Source organism: Larimichthys crocea, chromosome XI (genome assembly GCF_000972845.2).
Source record: "Larimichthys crocea isolate SSNF chromosome XI, L_crocea_2.0, whole genome shotgun sequence".
Lineage (NCBI taxonomy): Eukaryota > Metazoa > Chordata > Actinopteri > Sciaenidae > Larimichthys > Larimichthys crocea.
Window position 1 is genome coordinate 11,695,994 of NC_040021.1, and position 19,931 is coordinate 11,715,924.

The window sequence follows — 19,931 nt, forward strand, 5'->3', positions numbered from 1 at the left end:
ATCACAGAGCACCAAAATTACAACAGCAGCATGCCACCTCAGGCTAAACTCTTAATAACCCCTTCTAGATGATTTATGAGAAATACATGACTATACATGCTCTGCTTAGTTTCCTGAGTGTGAAATACTCGTGAGAGATGACTTTATAACCTGTGCTGGGTTGTGGAGAGAAATGAAATAAAGATTTCACCATGAAGGACAAAAACACATGTTTTGATTCTGTCACAACCTGATTTATCATCAGTGGAGTTGGTGAGTTTCCCTATAAGACACATGTGGACATATTTTGGGACATTTTGCCTTTATTGCATAGCTTCACAGTATATGTACAGACAGGAAACTGATGGGTGTGTTAAACATCTTAAAGCAGTGGTTCTGAATATTTTATTAGGTTTTAAAAGTCTACTTCAACACACAGCGACACATTTTTGTGTTATTTAAATCCTTCCTGAAGTGAAATGATCCAGAAAAAAAAGCAAAGATTAGAGAAACATCTGGAAAGACCGTCAATCATTTTATGGCCCATCAGATACATTTCATGACCCCCTTGTGGATGTCTGGATCCTCAGATTGGGAACCACTGTTTTAGACTGCTTGGTCACCAGCAGACCCATAATTATTTATTAGTATATGACTGGTAATTCAAAGTTTATTTTGTCAAATAAAAGTTACTATAAGTTTAATATACATTAACTACTAAAATGAATGTGAAGTAAGTAATAAGATTTATGTAATAGCACTAATAATGTAGTAGCCAGGTTTATGCCCAAACCCAACGGCGAAAATGAATGCAGTCATTTTGAGTTTATTAATACTATTATATAAATCTTATTACTTGCTTCACATTAAGTTTGATTAAGTGGATGGACATTTTCTATGCAATTGAAATGTATAAATGGCCTAAAACAAACAAACAAACAAAACCCAAGAAACAAAAAAGTAAAAAAAATATAAAAGAAATAAAAAAAAGTAACAACAGTCTTGTAATAACTGGTTGCGATCGGTAGAGGACGCCAGCATACAAAAAAACATTTGAAGCATTTGTTTAAAAAAAGAAGCTTGTAGTTTATTTATTCACAGAAGTCCTCCTTAAGATCTTGGACTTAAAAATAGCAATGGCACAGTGTGGAAACTCTATAGTTACTGTACCAAAAGTACTCGTTATTCAGAATGAACATTTCAGAATAATCTAGGCTGTATCATATTGTTGGATACTTATTGGATGCAGTAACATAATTTCAATGTATACCTGGTACAGGTAGGGCATATTTTAATTACTTGCTATACTGCTGTGTAGCTTGTGATCAGGTTTGAGCTGTAATAATACACCGTAATGTATTTGTTGATTATATTTTGTATAATTAACCAGAATATCTTAAGTAATCAGATAAATGTAGTCAAGTAAAAAGTATAATATTTCTTTTATACTCTTTTTATTTCCATCTGAGATGTAGCGGAGAAGAAATACAGTGACCGGCCACTTCATTAGTTACTCTTTTAACTAATTATATTGTATAATATTTTGCCCACCTCATTTACATACATGAGAAAGCTATAACATTAAAACAACATAATGCAGTCCAGTTTAACATCAACAACACAATACATACCAACAATAATAAACATAGAAGTTTAATTATAAAACATAGAAGTTTAATTTATTAACTTCTCTGACATTATTAAGGTCCATAAAAGACGATTTATGGCAGAGTTGTTGTATTGGATCACATTGGAATTGTACCTAATGGTCAGTTTATAGTATTAGTAATAGTAAGTGGCATAAAATGGACATTTGCACATTTCAGGCCAAACATTAAACACATTAAAGGATAATAATTCAAAACTTGACGACAGTGCCTCTAAGTGAGACTAAGTAATTAACACTGCAGTCATGTTGTGATGATGCTCTCTCCCTCACAGTGAAGAAGCCTCCTCTCTGGGAGGTGATCAGGTTGGGAGGACACGCCCTTAACTTTGGGAGGGTGCAGGAGGTGCACATGCTGCTCCTCAGCTGCTGATCAGTCTCTTGTTGGGAGAGCAAAGCTCAGATATTCAGGGTGGGAACTTGAGAACAGTGAGTGTTGCTTTTTTTCTTTGGCACATCCGCCGTCGAGCTCAGCTTGCTTGTAATTTACCACCTCCCCGTGGTCCCGGAGATTTGGGGGGGGGCGGGGATCCACCTGCCACACACACACACACCTCGGGATGGATGCCCTCAAATCCGCCGGCAGAGCGATTATCAAGAGCCCCGGAGTTCCGCGGCACACATGGGGAACTTCAAAACACGAAAGTGAGTGAGAGACAGCGTGTGTGGTGACATGTTTGGATTTGATACAGATGATGCAGAGATGCAGAGGTTTGGTGATGGGAGGTAAAATGGGAAGAAGGACAGGATGAGCCCCCCGGCTGATCGTTAACGGACTGTTGACCGAGCTTTTGTTTGTCTTGTTGCAAAATGTATCTGTGCAGGATGTGCTGTGCTATGAAAGGATGCATAGATACAAGCTGTAGTATGTGCTGTGTGTCGACGTGATACACAAAAAAATTAGTCGAGTGGTCGATCAACCGAAAGAAATTGATCGGCAAAAGTTTTTATAGTCGATTAATCGTTCCAATGATCTTAATCAAGCAGAAAAAGGCATGTATTTTCTCCACTTGTAGTTATTTGCTGTTTATTTGTCATTTTGAGTTGAATATTTTGGGGTTTTCTTTGACTGTTTGTTGGATAAAACAACATTAGTTTGGGACATTTGGACTCCTGGTGGGAATTTTTCACTTTATTTAGAAATTTCATGGAGTGAACGATCAATAAAATTCAAAAAACAGATTTCCGGTGTTCAAAAATAATTAGTTTCAGCCCTAAAGTTAAATGCTGAACTGAAATTTACATCAATTCAGATAATTTAATACCTTACAAGTCCATTGTGTAAGATTGTAGGGGGCTTTATCACCTGACTGAGCCTGTAATATCAGGAGACTTTTATATTGACAAATCATCCAATCCATTAGAATTGTATATTTCCGAGCTAATCAATGCCTTATTGATTCTGGCGTGTTTTTCTCACGGTTGCACCTTTCAAAACAATGTCAATGTCTCTGCTTTTACGCTGCTGGAAGCTTGAAATAAGAAGGAATAATGGCAGGGAAGAAGAAATGATCCAGTGCGCCGCTTCATTTCACAAAGAAAGATGACAGCAGTGTCTGTAGATATTATTTCAAACAGATTATGTGATTCTTGGATACTTGAACAGCGTTGATTTTAATTTTAGAAATGAAAATCAATGCTGTACAAATATTCTCCAATTTCATACAATTTACATGATGACAGACAGCTTGTAACTACAGCCAGCACATTGTACACTGTATTCAGACTTGGAGACAGTAAAACAGTTGCCTTAATCATGAAAAGAAACAATAAATGGCTCAGGAATCAATAAGGAAATCAATAAAGATGGATCAATAAGCAAGAATTGACAATGGCGTTGGTCCATCTCTATTTACAGGGTCCTCCTTCACGTTGTTTCCATAGTAGCCCAGATCAGACAAACCTTCTGACGTTTTGTGGTCACCATAGTTTCTCCTAAATGTTGGGAATGAGATAGTGAGGCGAGGCGGCTTCAATTGCCAGTTAAACCGCTAGATGCCCCTAAATCCTACACGTGGGTCCTTTTTTTTTTTAAGGAGGATGTAATAGGATATATTCTATAACCATTTTTCATACAGTTTGTGAGGGACAATCATGAGGTAGTTCACGGTATAATGCTGCACCACTTGAAATAAAATCCTGTGTATTTTTCGGCAATACATTAAGAAATATAGTCCCTACTGGAAAACTCTGTCTTTTAGGATGTTGTCTAAACCACAGAGGTCAATTATGAACAACTTGAAATAGATATCTTCAAAACACAACCAGTACTTTGAATAAACTTCACTGTTTGCTCTGAGTTTTTCCAATTATTCCGATAATATTCTACAAACTGTGCAAGGTTGCTCCTTGGTTACTACAGTGTGAAGTACAGGAGGTTGTGAAGCACGGACTGGGTCGGGGTCAGAGCGGCAAACCTCGTCCCATCATCGGTGACAGGCGTAGTGAGAGGCTGCTCTGCTTGCCCTGCAGCTCTGCTGTCTCACTGATGTGTGAAGTGTTGTCTTGAATGCTCTCACCCTGCAGCTCCGTCGCCTGCAAAGCTTCTCACTGCTATAAATGCAGGCATGCTGCTTTTGCCTCCTCCTGTATCCCTGCTTGGTGAATAATCAGCCGCCCGTGCCAGCTTCCATTTAAACATGACTGATTCATTTCACAGCCAGGAAGATGTTTGGATTTCTTCTCTCTAGGAAATGGTCTGCATAAATTATTGAATATTCAGTATTGAATGTTGGATTTAAAAGTTTTCTTATTGGATTAGGGCTTTAATGAGTCTCTTTGGTGGCTTTCACGCTTTATGTTTCTGATTGTGAGCACAGGACGTCAACATTAATTGACAGGTTGCACTAAAACTTCTGATGTTGGTTTCTCAAACACTGATGGATGGGAGTCATTATTTTTCCTAAGCGTCACCATATTCTCCATCATCACCATGGTGACTTGGTAACACATGATGAACAAAAGCTGACAAACAAACCGTCAGCGTGTTTAATTGAAAGACATTGTCTGTGTCACATTGTCAGAAGGAGCCTCTGCATTCTGCCTTTCTTCTCTTAATGTTACTGGCGTCAGAAAGAAAGGGAGGCAAACGGCAGAACGATCTTGTCAGAAGCAAGAAAACAGCTTCAAGATTTTAGTGCTTCATGACAGAAGCAGTTTGTGTCCAGGAGCCACTAGAGAAATCAGGCTGGAGGGGAAAAAAAAAAAAGAACACAGCAGTCACAAACAGTCCAGACAGACAGGGTGACTGCTGATGTCCAGAAGCTACTTAACAGGCAATTTGGAGAGAGGACAGCGTTTGCATGCCAGCGTGTGGCAATGCGTCAAAGCCGGCTGTCGGAATGCAAATAAGGCAACATTGCAGCTGCTTGGCACATTCCCACAAATTGGGTGTGAGTAAAGTTTTAAAAAAAAGAGAGATGAATTATTTGCCTCCTGTCTACTGACTGGAGGAAATTTCATGCAGAATGTTAATGACAATATAGAAGTTGATTTGTGGATAAACTCTACATTAACTGCACCTTGCCAAGTAGTTATAGAGTGAGATTATGTCGAGGCATAATGTAAGGACTTAGTAATGGGAAATCAATATCATAATGAATTTTAATTATCACCAGGGCAGTTGAGTTTTTTATGGAAGTTAAATATCCGTGTTCAAGAATTAGTGCTTTGTCATAAATGTGGGGGTGAGATGTGACAGGGGCATTTTTTACTACATACTACAACATGATTCATTTGGTTAGCACCTGACCTTTCTGTGAGCACCACTGTAAGGTCGAACATTTCCCTTGACCGACACCTCAATGAACAATGTGTCTCAAAAACCCCTTTCAGACTTCCCTTTTTACATTCATGGTGATTTTACATGTCGGGCCCTAGGGTGAGTATCTCTTACGCAACTCTCATGAGAACATGTGAACAGGAAACATTGTTCTTTCTTGATCCCAGCACTTTCCTGCAGGGTCACTGTTCTCTCTCGTGCACCAGGTGCTGAACATTGCACAAGCATTGTGACTTGTTTCGTAAGGGTTCTGTCAAGTCTAAAGAAACACATAACAGACCTACTGTATGTCTAAATGCCGTTATTTAACGGATAGATGAATCCAGCAATGTTACGTGTTTATGTCTGAAAAGGGCTACAAAAGCAATCCTGGATTTTCATGAAATTCACTGTAGATTTATCCATTAGGGTTGCAAAATTCTGGTTATTTTCAAAGTTGGAAACTTTCAATGGGAATTAACAGGAAAAAATGGGACTAAACACACAGAATTGTGATATTTATGAGCCTTATGCTAGCTAACCCCCAGTTACTAAATGCCCACCAATTTCCAGTTAATACCCATAAATTTCCATAATTCTCATGGAAAGTTTCCAATTTGGAATCTTAATTTCCATAATTCTCATGGAAAGTTTCCAATTTGGAATCTTTCCAAAATCTCCCAGCTTAACTTCCCATGGACAGTTTCTGGAAATTTACTAGGAAATTGTCCACCCTTTTGCAACGCTAATACCCATGGCTCTGTGCATGGTAACCTCATTTTTTTTTTATGCACCAAAACATTAATTCAACAAACCGATTTGTTGTTTGGTTCTCAAAGTACTTTTTAATACTGCATTTAACGGACCATGTATGAGTCTGACTGATCCATTACTGCCTGTTTATTACTATTGATTACAGCCATATATCTTCCAGGCTATACTAGCCATGCGAAGAGGCAACATGATTTCATTTTCACCCTCCCTTCTAATATAAAAAAGATCTATTTCTGGACATGTATGAAGTCACTCTTCAGTTCCTTGGCCAGCAAAAAAACTGACATGTACAGCACTTCCCCATCTCCCCTTGTGGCCTTGCCTTGTCATCTGTTGAGGTCAAAGCCGCTGGCAGGACGGAAGAGGACGCAGCATGTGCCTGGAGTACAAGCCATCCCTTTGGATCCAATCACATAGAAGCAGTACGCACCTCTCTGTATCTCAGAAGTCACACACACTTGCCCTTGGCTCCAAGGACATCCACGCTGTACGGTCTGCATCAATTTGTGTAGCTTTGGGACAGATTGAGTTGAATCCAATAGGACTGTGTCTCTGTGGGTTTGAGATTGTTTTTGTAATTATTTTAGTGGTGCAAATACAATAGCTTTCATCTGCTGCGCAGCCGTGTGATCAATATGGAAGAAAAAAAAATGAAAATAACTAGCTTCATTTAGTTCTTGAATACACATATCAAGTGTGCCGCTGTTATATTCTCAGGCTTTATTGCTTTGTGGAAAATGTCAGAATATGCAGTTTGTATTGCTGTGCTCTGCAGTCCAGAGAAGAGTTTGATCTGAAATTACTGGACTCAACAGTCATTATGTTTCGACTGGCTGGAAACTCTGGCAGTGAATACAGCCTGCAGTGGTATTAAACCTGATGGGGGGCTTGACTGAATGACATGCAGGAGGCAGTGGTGTCAGTTAGCGCTGACCCTCGAGGAGCAATTATCTCTCAATGGCTCGTTAAGTTTTAGGAACCCATGAGGAGGAAAATGGTGGGAATATGCAGGATAACGATGATGGAGGTTGGGATTAGTGTGGGAGATTCCTTTGCTTTCAATGTGAAGGAAAATATGAGTTGATACTAGGCACTGATGGAGTGTTTGAATTTGTGTTATGATGCAGAATAATTATCAAATACTGCTTTGTGTACCAAATCCACTTTATTCTGGCTGTGTAGGCTGGGGAAACTCATTTAAAAAGAGATGTTATATCAAATTACAGAAAACATGTTTTCTAACCACCATTAGTGATAGCCAATGACAATGGACAGAGCCTGAGTGATGTCACCCATAGGTTTCTGAGGCGCTGTTTTGAAACCGAAAAATATGTGACGCTGGCCGGCCATGTTAGACACACTGCTTCTTTCGCCTCCCGCCTAATCTAAATATTGGCAAAGACGTGGTTTATCAGCAGACCTGAGGTTGGCCGAATGACGCCTGGGTGCTTGAATAAGCCATCTCTAACGGTACTTGCCTGTCAATCAAGCGGTCACGCTGTTAATTATGCATAACCTTAAGCCTTAATTTCATTAAATGCTCTCACAGTTGTCATGAACTGTGAAATTGGCTATAGAGACCAAAACCGTTGTCTGAACCAGGCTGTAAACAAGTTTTTTTTTTTTTCGTTTGTTTTTGTTAAGATATTTTTTTGTCCTTTTTCACACGTTATTGTATAGCAACAGCTGAAGAGCGACAGGAATGTGGGGATAGAGATGGAGAATGACATGCAGCAAAGGGCCACAGGTCGGATTCGAACCCTGCCCTACCAACTGAGCTAAACAACACCCAAACTTGTTTATTTCTGCTGTGAATTTGAACGTTTGTATTATGGAGATTTGTATTACTGTATGGAGAAGTGGCCGCTCGAGTAATTACAATTTTTAGCACTTCCGCATTGGCTTCATTTTCCAGCATCGGATGTTGCCGCTTGGTGATAACCGCAAGCAGATATCTGCCAATTATCTGTTTTTCTATAGATAGATAGATATATGGGATTATTTCTGAGTTTTCAGCTGCCACCAGAATGTAATTTTGTTTGTATTTTTCATAAAGCAGCAGCTAATAATTATTTTCACTGAATAATGTGTCAATTATTATTTTTATTTTTTTTCATCAGTTGTTTATCTGTAAAATGTCAGAAGTAGTGAAAATATGTCTCTAAGGTTCTCAGAGTCCATGGTGATGTGTTCAAATATCTGTTTTTGCCTGAATAACAGTCCAGTTTTTTTTTGCTATGAAAAAGTTTATAGTGGAAGGATTTGTATTCCATTTTCACTGCCTGAATGCTTTCAGTGGTTAGCCCTCCTGGATGATGTACAGGGAAGGTTGAATTTGCATAGAGTACATGACCTTTTTACAGCAGTGCCCTGTTTATAGTAGTAAACACACACACACGCACACAAAATGTACCAAGAACAGACAGACAGAAAGAGGAAAAAGGGACAAAAATCAGGCTTGAAGGTACAGAGTGTTTTCATTTTTAGGTGGCTTTGCAGAACATCTCATGCTGAAACAGTAGAATCTATAAAAAGTACTACAGTATATTATTCCTGTATTAGTTTTAGTACAAGGTTTCTAAAGCATCAGTGTGTCTGTCTGATAAATAGCTCTGGCACCAGGCATCACTTCCAAAGCCAACAAAGGATCATCTTTGTAAAAGTGAAACTTTATCAACCTACAGTACATTAAACTGTTGGCACTATGTGCTTTCTAAACCATGAATCATTTCGAAGGATTCAAAAGATTCATGTTGTTTTTATAACCTCGCGATCTAACATTTTCAGTCATGCTGAAGAAAAAAAATGGTTATTGCATCTTGCACTCAGCAGCACCTTTACAGAATCTGCAGTTATTTGATAGACCGGGTTAAGCCAATATGTGCTCTTAGCTGTGCTTCAGTGTATAAGTGTATCATTTCCCACCTATACTCTGCATAATTCATGCTCACACACTCATCCGTCTCACCAGTCGCAGGATAGATAAGTGCTGCTAATGAGTTTTCATGCAACGTTTTTAAAGATTAGCAGCAGCCAAAGTTGTGAGGTGCTGCATGCGGGGTAGCCATGATATAAGTTATTTAAACCCACAGTGTGTCCCCTTAGGGTCCTTTTTTAAATTCATGGCTCAAAAAAATAATAATCTAGACTTCATTTGTACTTCATAACTTCAGTGATTTCCCTTTTTAAGCGCATGTTTAAAAAATGACTCAGTGAGCAAGATGTATGAATGCAGTTTTATTCAGTTGTATGAATAATAGCAGAGAGGTTTTGCGTCAGTGCATGACCTTTTTGACTCGACTCTGGCCGGAAGAGAACTACATGAGCTAAATCCCCCCCCAACAGTCTGATTAGTTGGATTATTGTCAAGCACAGCTACCTCAGTGACAGCTCTGCACAGACTGGTCTGCTTCCCACTCGGCTTTTTTCTTAGTTTTTAAGTCCTCTGAGATTTTCTTTGCATTTTTTAGTGTCTTCAGTCTCTTTTTTCTGACCTTTCCTCTAACTGCAACATCGGGTCAATATTTCACTTTTGTCCATCAGCTGTAGTGTTAATCACAACCCTGACCTCAAACTGAGATGGTGAACATTGTAAACATTATACCTGCTAAACATTATCTTTTTAGCATTGCCATTGTAAGCCATGGACGAGGACAGGATATTCTTATGAACTCTGCTCAGTGCTGCATCAAGCAAAACAGTTTGATTTCCGGGCATGAAATTACCTGGATCTTCCGCATGGCATGGCCCATAGATAAAGTACGCTACAGACTAACTTCCAGTTTAGCCCTCTGCTTACTTGAATGGGGATAAATTGATTTAATTGTAGACCTTTAAATGCTATCGGACAAAATTAATGAAACTCTTGACAGTGAAGTCATTTTGCGAGTAGGAATTTTATATTCTAGCATGCCACATGGAGGTTACTTAGGGTCAGGCTTCGTGAGGTCGCTGTAGGGACAGTGTTAAACCAACAGAATAACGCAGAAGCTTCTAAAGAGTCCGATAACTTTATCGGACCACTAAAGTGTCAACACGTTTCCTGTTTGTATATGATATAATGACCAATGAGAGACATTGAGTAGAATCATGTCATGAGTATATTGATAAATTCTCACAAAATGTATCAGTTATAGCCACTTCTTTCTCAATGTAAGATTATTTTTTTTAAATGGACCAGGGGGCATCATGTTATGGAGGCCATTGCTGTATATCACTGGCTTTTTCTGGGGGGCTTGTTGCGTGCATGTTAGCATCTTTACGTTAGCATTTAGTTTAAAGAACTGTAGTGTTGAAGTACCGGATTAAGACTCTCAGTTTCGTTAGCCTCTGTCTTTATATCTTTTCAGTCCGGTGTCCTATGGGTAGTTGCGACAGTGTGTGTTGGTTGAAAAATGTGTGTACCAATCTGTCTGTGAATCTGTTATCTGTTTGTTTTCCATCAACCTCTTCTGAATCCAGTTCAGACTACAAAGGTGCTGTTTGGCATTTTCCTCAGTCAGGATTAGATACAGCATTAAATGGATTTAGGATTTCGACACGCTGAACACGGAGCAGCTTATATGAAACATATAAGCATTTTTTTTTTTTTGTTTGGGCAGGTGAGAACAATGCTATTTTAAACTTAGAGCGGGTTGACATGTGCGTCACTACACTAAATGCTCTTCTTGTAGCACTTGTCTTCTTGTTTGTTTTTTTTTACCCGGCTGTTGCTATGGGTATTTTTGAAATTTAATAATGCCTCATTCTTTTTCTGTCTTAGGTTTAAGGTTTAGTCAAAGCTTAGCGGGTGCACATCTGTCCTCTTATTCAACAACTGTCGTCTAAGTATTAATGCTTTAAAGTCTTAAACCTTAATTCTTGGTTTAAGATAACTGAAGACGTTTTAGCCCAAGATACGTTGTATCTTAGCTTCCTCTGTAGTCAAGACAAGGGAGTTAGTGGGAAGACGGTGGAACAAAGATGTGTGAAGGATCTTACAAGATGTGTGTGTGTGTGTGTGTGTGTGTGTGTGTGTTAGTGCTGCTGTCACTTTACTTACAGTGCAGGAGGTTCGGTTGGATCTATTAAAACTTATTTTTAATTTTGCTGGGAAGGTTACAGCAAATGAAAGGAGCAGCGGGTAACTTCTATATTGATTTTGTTGTATCCTCGGCTGACAATTATCCTCCAATAACTCAATTTCAGCTAATACTGGTCTTGTGCCTTGTTACATTTGATGCTGTGAGTTCATTTTATTCACTGTTGCTCTTCACAAATATTGATTTTAAAAGCCTCGGCCTCATGTTATTAAAAACTGCTCCACATCATATTCTATATTGATTTTCTTTGCGAGACCTTTGGGTGTTGTATTATGCCAAGTGCAAAACAGTATATATATGTGTGTATATATAGTATGTGTTGTAAGTGGTTATGTTTGGTAACTCATGTTCTTTTTGAAGCCTTCTAGGTGATCTAAGCCTAAATTTGATCACTGTTAGCCAGTTTAACACTGACAACCATGAGGGCATCCTTCAGTCCAACACAGACTGAATACATGCCTGGCTCCATATTTCATCTCCATGAACACTCAGACATGTAATCAAGCCACAGCTTTATGTCTTATATATAGCTCATTGTTATTCTGTTGTGTGCCATTTCTCTGGAGTGTTTTTAGCACCAACGAGGTTTCCTGGCCTGAAGTAAAGTGAATTATGCAACACAAGGAAACTGAGAGACCCTATCTTGGGAAAGTTGCCTCTTCACACTGCTGCAGCAACATACACATAGATACACACACACACACAAATGCAGATGCCAGCTTCCTGTTTAGTGTGTACTGTGACATACTAACATCCGAGTGCTCTTTCTATTTGATGTGTGTGACAGCTGTCTGTGAAATGGGGTATGCTGTCACTCGAGTCTAAGTCTTTTTTTGGGCATGGTTTCAATTGTTATTCTGTTTGTGTGTGTGATAGAGAGAGAGAGAGAGAGAGAGAGAGGGAGAAAGATTAAGTACTGCAGATGTGTGTGTGTGTGTGTGTGTGTGTGTGTGTGTGTGCAGATCAGCTGAACCTGCTCCTCCACTGGAGAGCTAAATCCCATCTACGTGTTGTGTTCGTCTGAAAAATTCAAAACCATTCCGAACACATCGTGTGCCTATCTGAGCTCAGCACCACTCACTTTTAAAAATGACTTCATACTGTCAACGTGTAAATTTAAAACCTCTGTAGCTTAGTGTATTAACGTGGTCAAGTTATCTTTAATTATTGAGATGAGCAAACAAGTTGAGATTAGTGCTTTAACTGTTTCCTCTGATCATCTTGGTATTAATTACAAAGCAGATATTGATGATCACCATTAACGTGTAAGAAAATTGCTGCTGCTCTTTACTTAAAGTTCTTTTTAGTTTGTCTGCACATCTATTTTACATAAAGGTATTTTTTTAGGTGCCCTTGGTTAAGTTGGATGAATTGCATGAATGCAGGGACCTGATTTCCACTGGGAAAGAGGGGGACATGCTCGCCTCACTTTTCTATTTTTGTCTCTCTTTGTTTCTTTTTGATTTGCACAATAACATCCCTATAAATATATATATATTTTTTCTGTTCGGCAGCTGAAATCTAGATGAGAGAAGCTCTAACTTGATAAAAAAAATTCGATAGGTTCAGAGCATTAAGCGTTATTTCTTCTGACAGGCTGAAAAAGCAGGAGAAACCCTTTTTCTACCACTAAAGATGCACAGTGCTCTTTGTTTGGATGGAAATATAAGATTATTGTAAAGCATCAAGTGTCCGTTGCCAGGCTCAGCCAACTCCTGTTCTGGTGCTCATTCCAGCATGAATCCTGCTGATAGTGCAAACACCAACACGGGTACTTTAGGCTTGACAGTCCAGGCAGAGTGTCTCTAATAGGGCAGTCGACTTTTTTTTCTCTCATGGGTTTAGTCGACTTTAGGGGGCTGCCCTAATAGTAATGTCGGTTTGTCAGTGTGTCCACCACTTTGGTTCAGGCTGACCGTTTCAATAACTGTCAGGTGGATCACCATGAAATTTTGTACAGACCCTCATAGTCCCAAAGGATGAAGTGTACTGACTTGTAATGTGTCCTCCAGTAATATCGTGAGGTTTTGTGTGAAATTACTTGACAACCCTTGAAAGGGATTGCGAGATAATTTGGTACACAGTACATTCATGTTTCAGATAAAATGTTAACGGCTCACCAAAATGATTACATTTCATCCTAACATAATAGTCAGGTCAAAATATAAACTTGTCTAATGCAAATGACACTCCTGCCATCAGTGTGGTGAACATTATATCTGTTCAGCGTCAACATGGTGGCATTGTCAGATGGTGGGATTTAGCTCAAAGCTTATCTGCCTACGTATAGCCTCACAAAGCTGCTAGCATTATGGAAGCACAATAACCAAATTTAATATACAATATAGCTAGATTGATGTAAATACAGCAAATGGCATTCTTTGGTTGACAAACCTGACTTCATTGTGCTACAAACCTTCTGTATGCCCCTGTATGTACAGTACCTGGAGGTCACCGAATCCAGCCCTGGATTTTTTTAATGTGAATACTGTTAGTGGAGGCAAAAATACATTTTAGTTTGAATCATTTCTATAGTGTACAGCACAGTTCAAGCACTCACCTTGATTACCCCTTTATTATCCTCTGATACTCCTGAGACCTGAGAAGCCGACGTATCTGGCTGTGTCAGACCAGCATCCATCACTTAGCTGGAAGGGTCTAAAGTGTTTCTGCGCATTAGAGGGGATTCCTGCGGGAAGCCCTCATCTATTAAAGGGGCGCAGAGATAGTCTCAAATGAGATCAGCAGCTCTCGAAGGTGACTTGTTTTGCTTCAGTGTGATAATGGATGGGAAAGCTAATGATTGCCCAAGCAAATTGTTGTTTTCCTGGCACTCAGCTTGGGCAGAGGGATTGGGGAAACGTGGGGATTCTGTTTTTACCCTTGAATAAAAAAACAAATATTAAATATGAGCCTATTATTCATGAATGTATTTCTGTTGAGGGAGCTGCTTATAGTTGATGAAGATGTTGAAATGAGAGCCAGCTCACTCCAGGGAGGAAAAGATCTGTATCAGCAAAGAAAATCCCTGTTTGAATTGCTAATGAAAACAATCCTTTCATGGCGCTCAGTGATTATACTTTATGAATAAATAGCTGCGAGGAAAGATTTTCTTTAGTATAGAAGTGTCTGCATTGTTATTGAGGTTATGTTATTTTTGCCTTAACTCCCTCCTACTATCACTGGACGTCATAATAAAAGTATTGATAGAGCTCTTGATCTCCTCATACTTTACCATTTACAGTTTAGATTTTCTCATATATACACATAGAAGCAGCTTTCAAAATGTTAAAGTAATAATTATAGGATCGAATAAGCATGCCGGATGTCAGAGCTATATGGAAATCTATGAATTTAACAGACAGCAGCGGTCTACACAAACAATGGCTGCTGAGTCACTCCATAAAAATGATACAAGGCACTTTGAGTGGACATTTACTGTGCAAGTCACCTCCATATTCAATGCCCTTTAGTCAATGATTAAGTATAACTGTCAAGAGATTGTTAACAGGCTGTGTAATAAACTTTTTGCAGTGTTATGTTTGATTAATTAGTACACAGTGAAGTAGATAAATGAGTGTTTAAATGGCTTTACACATGCTTTTCTGAATAAAGCTTTTATTTAATAGGCCAATAAGTCCTCTTACCTCAACTGCTCCAAAAAATGACTCATGAGCTTTTTCTGGTCCTGCCACCCCCTTGTTGAATTTATGTAACTAAAACGATATGGTTATGGTTAGGAAATTATCATTATGGTCACAAAGAAGCTAATGTTGACTAATGTTGTCAGGCTCAAATCTGAGATCTTCTGTGTCAAAGTCAAGTGAAGCCAGTGTGGAAGTGCCAAAAACTGCAGTTCCTCAAACCTCCACATGAGGCTGGCTACAGAACATGTCATCTCTATAAGCGCCAATGTTAAAATGTCCAGCTTCACAGCAGAAATAAACATGTTTCCAGCCTGGTTCAAAGAAGAGTTTTGGTCTCTATAGCTAATTTCATCGTTCATGACAACTGTACTGATGTTGAATTCACCTGTTCAAATTATATTAAGATAATAGTTATGCATAATAAAGAGCATGGCCACTTTGACTGACAGATGGGTGCTGCTACAGGCGGCTGGTTTCAGAAACCAGGCTTCATTCTGCCTGCTTCAGATCCACCCACACTCAACATCTTTGCCCATTTTTGGATTAGCTGGCAGCTGGGGGAGGCTGGACTGCCAAGATGGTGACTGCAAGAGCTACCACACTCTGAGCTACGTGGCTCTTCAGAAGCCTGTGATGCCTTAGAAAACTCTATTTTTCTATTTTTATTTTGTCACGCAACTTATGCTTTTGATTCAAAGAAAGAACAAGTGTCCCATTAATTACCTCGACTGTGGCATCCCGCCATTGTCTAATTTGTCTCGCCACAGTTTCATCATGAACTGAAAACATTTTTACACTTGAGTTTCACTATGTAAAGAGTAAAACAAATGATGGTCAAAAGCTGCCTCAGACACGATTCATGAAATTATTATACAATCATATTTATAGACCAAACGCTGCTTAATGCTCCAAGTTCATCAACTTTTTCTGTCTGTCATTTGGTGCTGAGCAGGTAACATTTTTTTTGCCGAAAACAGTCGCCTGCTGTGCCTGGAAACGAGGTTGATGAGAGCGATAAGAGCTGAAAGACTGAAGTACTGCAGAGTCTGATGATAATTCTCTTCAGGTTTGTCGACACAAGTGACCCATTTTACATACAGTCATTTCATCCATTGTTAAGGGAAGAAGATAGTGATTATAGCTGCTGTAAGCATTTGAACAAATGACCAGTGAGGACAGGCTCATATAGGCTTGACTGTGGTGTATATAAGGGTTAGAATATGTTTTTTCAAAAGCCAGTTTAATATGCATTACTTAAGAATACTGTCCTCTTTGTGAATTGTTAATAATGTCATCCTGGCACTGAGCAGGAGGTGATATGCAGTGTTACACTTTTATTCTTCACCTCCACTACTATAAAGAAGTGCTGCTGCAGTGGCATCCCAGTCTGCTTCAAATATCACTTGACATCAACCAGATATACACACAGTGCACATCAGCACTATGTTTCCTCAGTCCTCTGGGGAAAAACACTCTTACTGGATTACAGTCAGTGTTATTCTGCACTATGATTTCTGCATCCTGGAAATGCTTTATTGCTTTAAAAAAAATTAAAAAAAATTGTGTGCTTATCTGGCTCAGTCCTTCTGCACAGCATCATGCCAGCCAACTGTCACCGTGGAGCAAATATTAGCACAATTTTCACTGCGGGACGTCGGCTATAAATAGAGTACAGGAAGTCATTCAGGAACGAAACTCAAACGTCTGTGTTGGCTTTTTAATTTGAAGCATGTAATGATGCGTGCCCGCTAAATAACCCCCCGGTTCTAATCCTATTTCATTCTCTGGACTCTTATGAAGACAAAACAAGCTTCTTAGAGTAGATAAGGCTGTTTTAATAGCATATGTGAGGATGTTGGCTTGATCCTTTCTAATTAATGATTCACAGAGCTTTTGGAGGACAGTTCCTGATTGTGGGGGTGGGGTGGGGTGGGGGTCAAGGCTTATGCATAATAAATGCAGTCACAGACAATTAGCATTCAGCACATTATAGGAAAGTCTTTCATCAAGTTGTGCTTGTGTTTTGCAGTGTCAGCTTGGGAAATAAAATTTTAGCTGCGAGTTGAATTAATGCCACTCATGTCTGGACGTTAAATATTAAGCTGCAGCTAGCAGCTGGTTAGTTTAAGTTAGCAAAATTGGAAGGAGCAGGAGCAAATAGTCTGGCTCCAGACATCCTGTGAAATCACAACTTTACTTACTTATGCTAGACCAAGTTTAAATATCCTATTTTTCTCAATTTCTGCCGTACGATTACGAAGTTTGAAGACATCAGTCAAACTGCTTCCATATTAACAGATTGTCTTAACAGCTCCCACTGTACCGTCGCTCTATTTGCTCAGCCGTGCGTATACAAGATATAAGTCCCATCGTCATTATGATTAACAGCAGATATGGTGTTTGAAGTGAAAGCAATTAAGAGTTTTGGTGAAAAGGGATTATGTTGAAAGATCCACACCAGCACTGATTAATTCAAGGACCTTCAGGGCGAATGGCATATTCATGAACCTGAATTCTTTTAGTCCAGAGAGATTTCTCCTGTCGCTAAAAACGGAAAGAAAAAGCTTAAAGGTAATTGTTTTTCTAAGTACAGACACTTGATGACTATGTTACACACCAAATTAAATATCTGATGTTCTTATGTCTATGTCTGAAAGTTAGAGATCACTGAAATCTGCAGTAAAAAAAACAACAACACATAAAAACTTGAGTTAGGGATGATAATAATAATCATAATAAAGATATTATAATGAAGAAGATTTTTGAGGTCTGCTTCTTGTTCCTGTTCTTGTTGCTATTTGCTTTGTGTTTTTGGCACCAGGCCTTCAGCAGAATATGTATGTATGTATTTATTACGTATATGCATTTATTACTAGATTTCATTTAACAAACAAACACGCCGACTAACTAAGTCAACTCCTAAAACCACTATATCTGTTCAGTGTAATACCACTAAACATACAATAAACATAGTAAATCAGAAATCTTTGGATTTTTGAGGACAAAATGAACAATATGAAGGTGTCACCATTGGCCTTCGGAACTTGTAATGACTGTTTTCCATTATTTTACAGACATTATAGAGGTTCTGTAGTAGAAATGCTCTTCCTAATCTTAAGGCAGCAGGTGCAGCGTAACATTCCTGTTCTGGCAGGTTTATTTCAGCATGAATGGAGTCAGAGTTGGCAGCATTTTAATATAGTATGACATGAGTTTTTATATCTGGGCCCCATTGGATGTGTGATATTTAGTTCAGGTGGGAGTTTTGTGTACTGCTCCAGTTCAGTGCACAGGGTAACTGTACTGTGATCTGAGCACTTTATGTGGTTTGTACACTTCTTTTGATGCCTCGCCAACTTGTTCAGTCATGTAATTTGCAGGTACCACCTCCTTGATGCTGCTGCTGGTCCATTAGTGATTCTGCGGTTGCTTGGCAACATAGGCTGATTGATCCCATGACTCTTCGTTATTGTTGATGCTGTCAACATTTGAGGAGTAGCTTGTACTGTAGCTCTGAATGAGGGGTACCTCGTGTCCTCAAACCGCTCTAATAAGCTAGTCCACCAGATGTATGGGAGGAGGGGGATTTATTTCAATCGGAGCCAGAGGAAGTGAAGATACAGTAGGTGAGAGAGGTGAGCGGAGAAATTGAATTAGATAGAAAACAGTAAGAAGAGTGAGAGCTTGAAAGGAAGGACTTAGCTTTACTTGGTTCCCCCTCAAGGCAGAATCAGGAAACCAGTTACACTCACCCCCCTTCCCACACACGCACACACACACCATCCCAGCCCACCATCTTCCCTGAATGTGCGGCCTATTTTCCCTGTCAAGGTGGTGTCCTAGATTCAAAGTTCCATCGGATGAGTAAAACTGTAAAGCAAAGAGATTATATCAAGAACGATGTGGAGGATGGGGGTGTCAGTTGAGCCTAAAGAGCAAGCTGAACGTTTCCTTACTTGTGTATTGATGTTGTACTTATTCCATTGGATTTGAACCAAGAGAGTGTGTGTGGGGGGAAAAAAATAAATAAATGACCTACTTTCTGACCTTAAGGGAAATTGAAAACGGGGAATGCTTTTGTTATTTTGACCCCGGAGCACTCACACTTACTCCAACAGTTTTTGCAATTAACTCGGATGATGGTATCTTGAGGGGAATTCGCACGCGTGTGTGTGTGCACGCCCCCTGCATGCGTGTTCATATGCCCTCTCGTGCTATAATATCGTGCCTGTGTGCACATCTGTGCGCTCTTGTTTGTGTTATTAATTAACCGTCAGTGGAGGTGTTCAGGCAGAGGAATATTCACCCGGGTACGATTTTGACTTCTCGGTGCAAATTAAATTACTGAGTGTTGCAGCTCAAAGAGACAGCTGGTGATCACTGCATGTAGCTGAAGGCATGCGGAGCTCACGGTGTCCATTAAACTACAACAGTCAGATCAGCTGCTGTGAGATGCTACACTTGTCAGACGTTTGTTCGAGTGTCGATTGTTTTACTGTGCTCAACATCTCAGGGCGGTGGTATTATAACTTGTATCTTGAGGCCCAGTGAAGCAAAATGTCATAAACTCGCTCAGTGACATAATTGTAATGCATTGATTTTTTTTTTGGTGTGTGTGTGTATGTATGTATGTGTGTGTGTGTGTGTGTGTGTGTGTGTGTGTGTGTGTGTCCCAACTGTGAGGCTTTTGTGTGAACATAATGGAATCAGTGGTCTTGCTGCAACAGCCCAGGTGTGAAAATGTTGCCAGGCATCAGTTTAATAAAGATGCAAACGTCATCAGTGCACCACCTCCGCTTCGCCCTCCCTAATCTTGTTTTGTGCTCTTTTTTAAATTAGATCACCTTGACACACTCACACACTCACACTGATGACAAATGTACAGTGTATTTAAAGTTCTGATTTTTTTTAGTCTTCCTCTATTTTATTCAAAATCTTAAAATCCAATTAGCCTCCCTGCGCTTGCTCCTGTCACTCTTATAAGTCCCGGTCCCTCTGTACACTCACACAGGATTTATTAAAAA

General features: G+C 39.4%; 1 protein-coding gene across 6 annotated transcripts in view; it reads left to right on the forward strand.

The window, feature by feature from the left end:
* The first annotated feature begins 1,938 nt into the window (after window positions 1-1,938).
* The window catches only part of si:dkey-71h2.2 (low density lipoprotein receptor adapter protein 1), a 78,378-nt gene continuing 60,385 nt past the window's right edge, over window positions 1,939-19,931 (forward strand). For 4 of the 6 annotated variants that reach the window (XR_003463176.1, XR_003463177.1, XM_027284109.1 and 1 more), the window contains exon 1: window positions 1,939-2,290. Coding sequence is in view for 4 of the 6 variants with exons in the window: in XM_027284109.1 (XP_027139910.1) it covers window positions 2,206-2,290 (85 nt within the window). In the remaining 2 variants the exon portion in view is untranslated. The remainder of the gene's footprint in view (window positions 2,291-19,931) is intronic. The other 2 variants (XM_010735278.3, XM_019266031.2) reach the window with 1 other exon arrangement.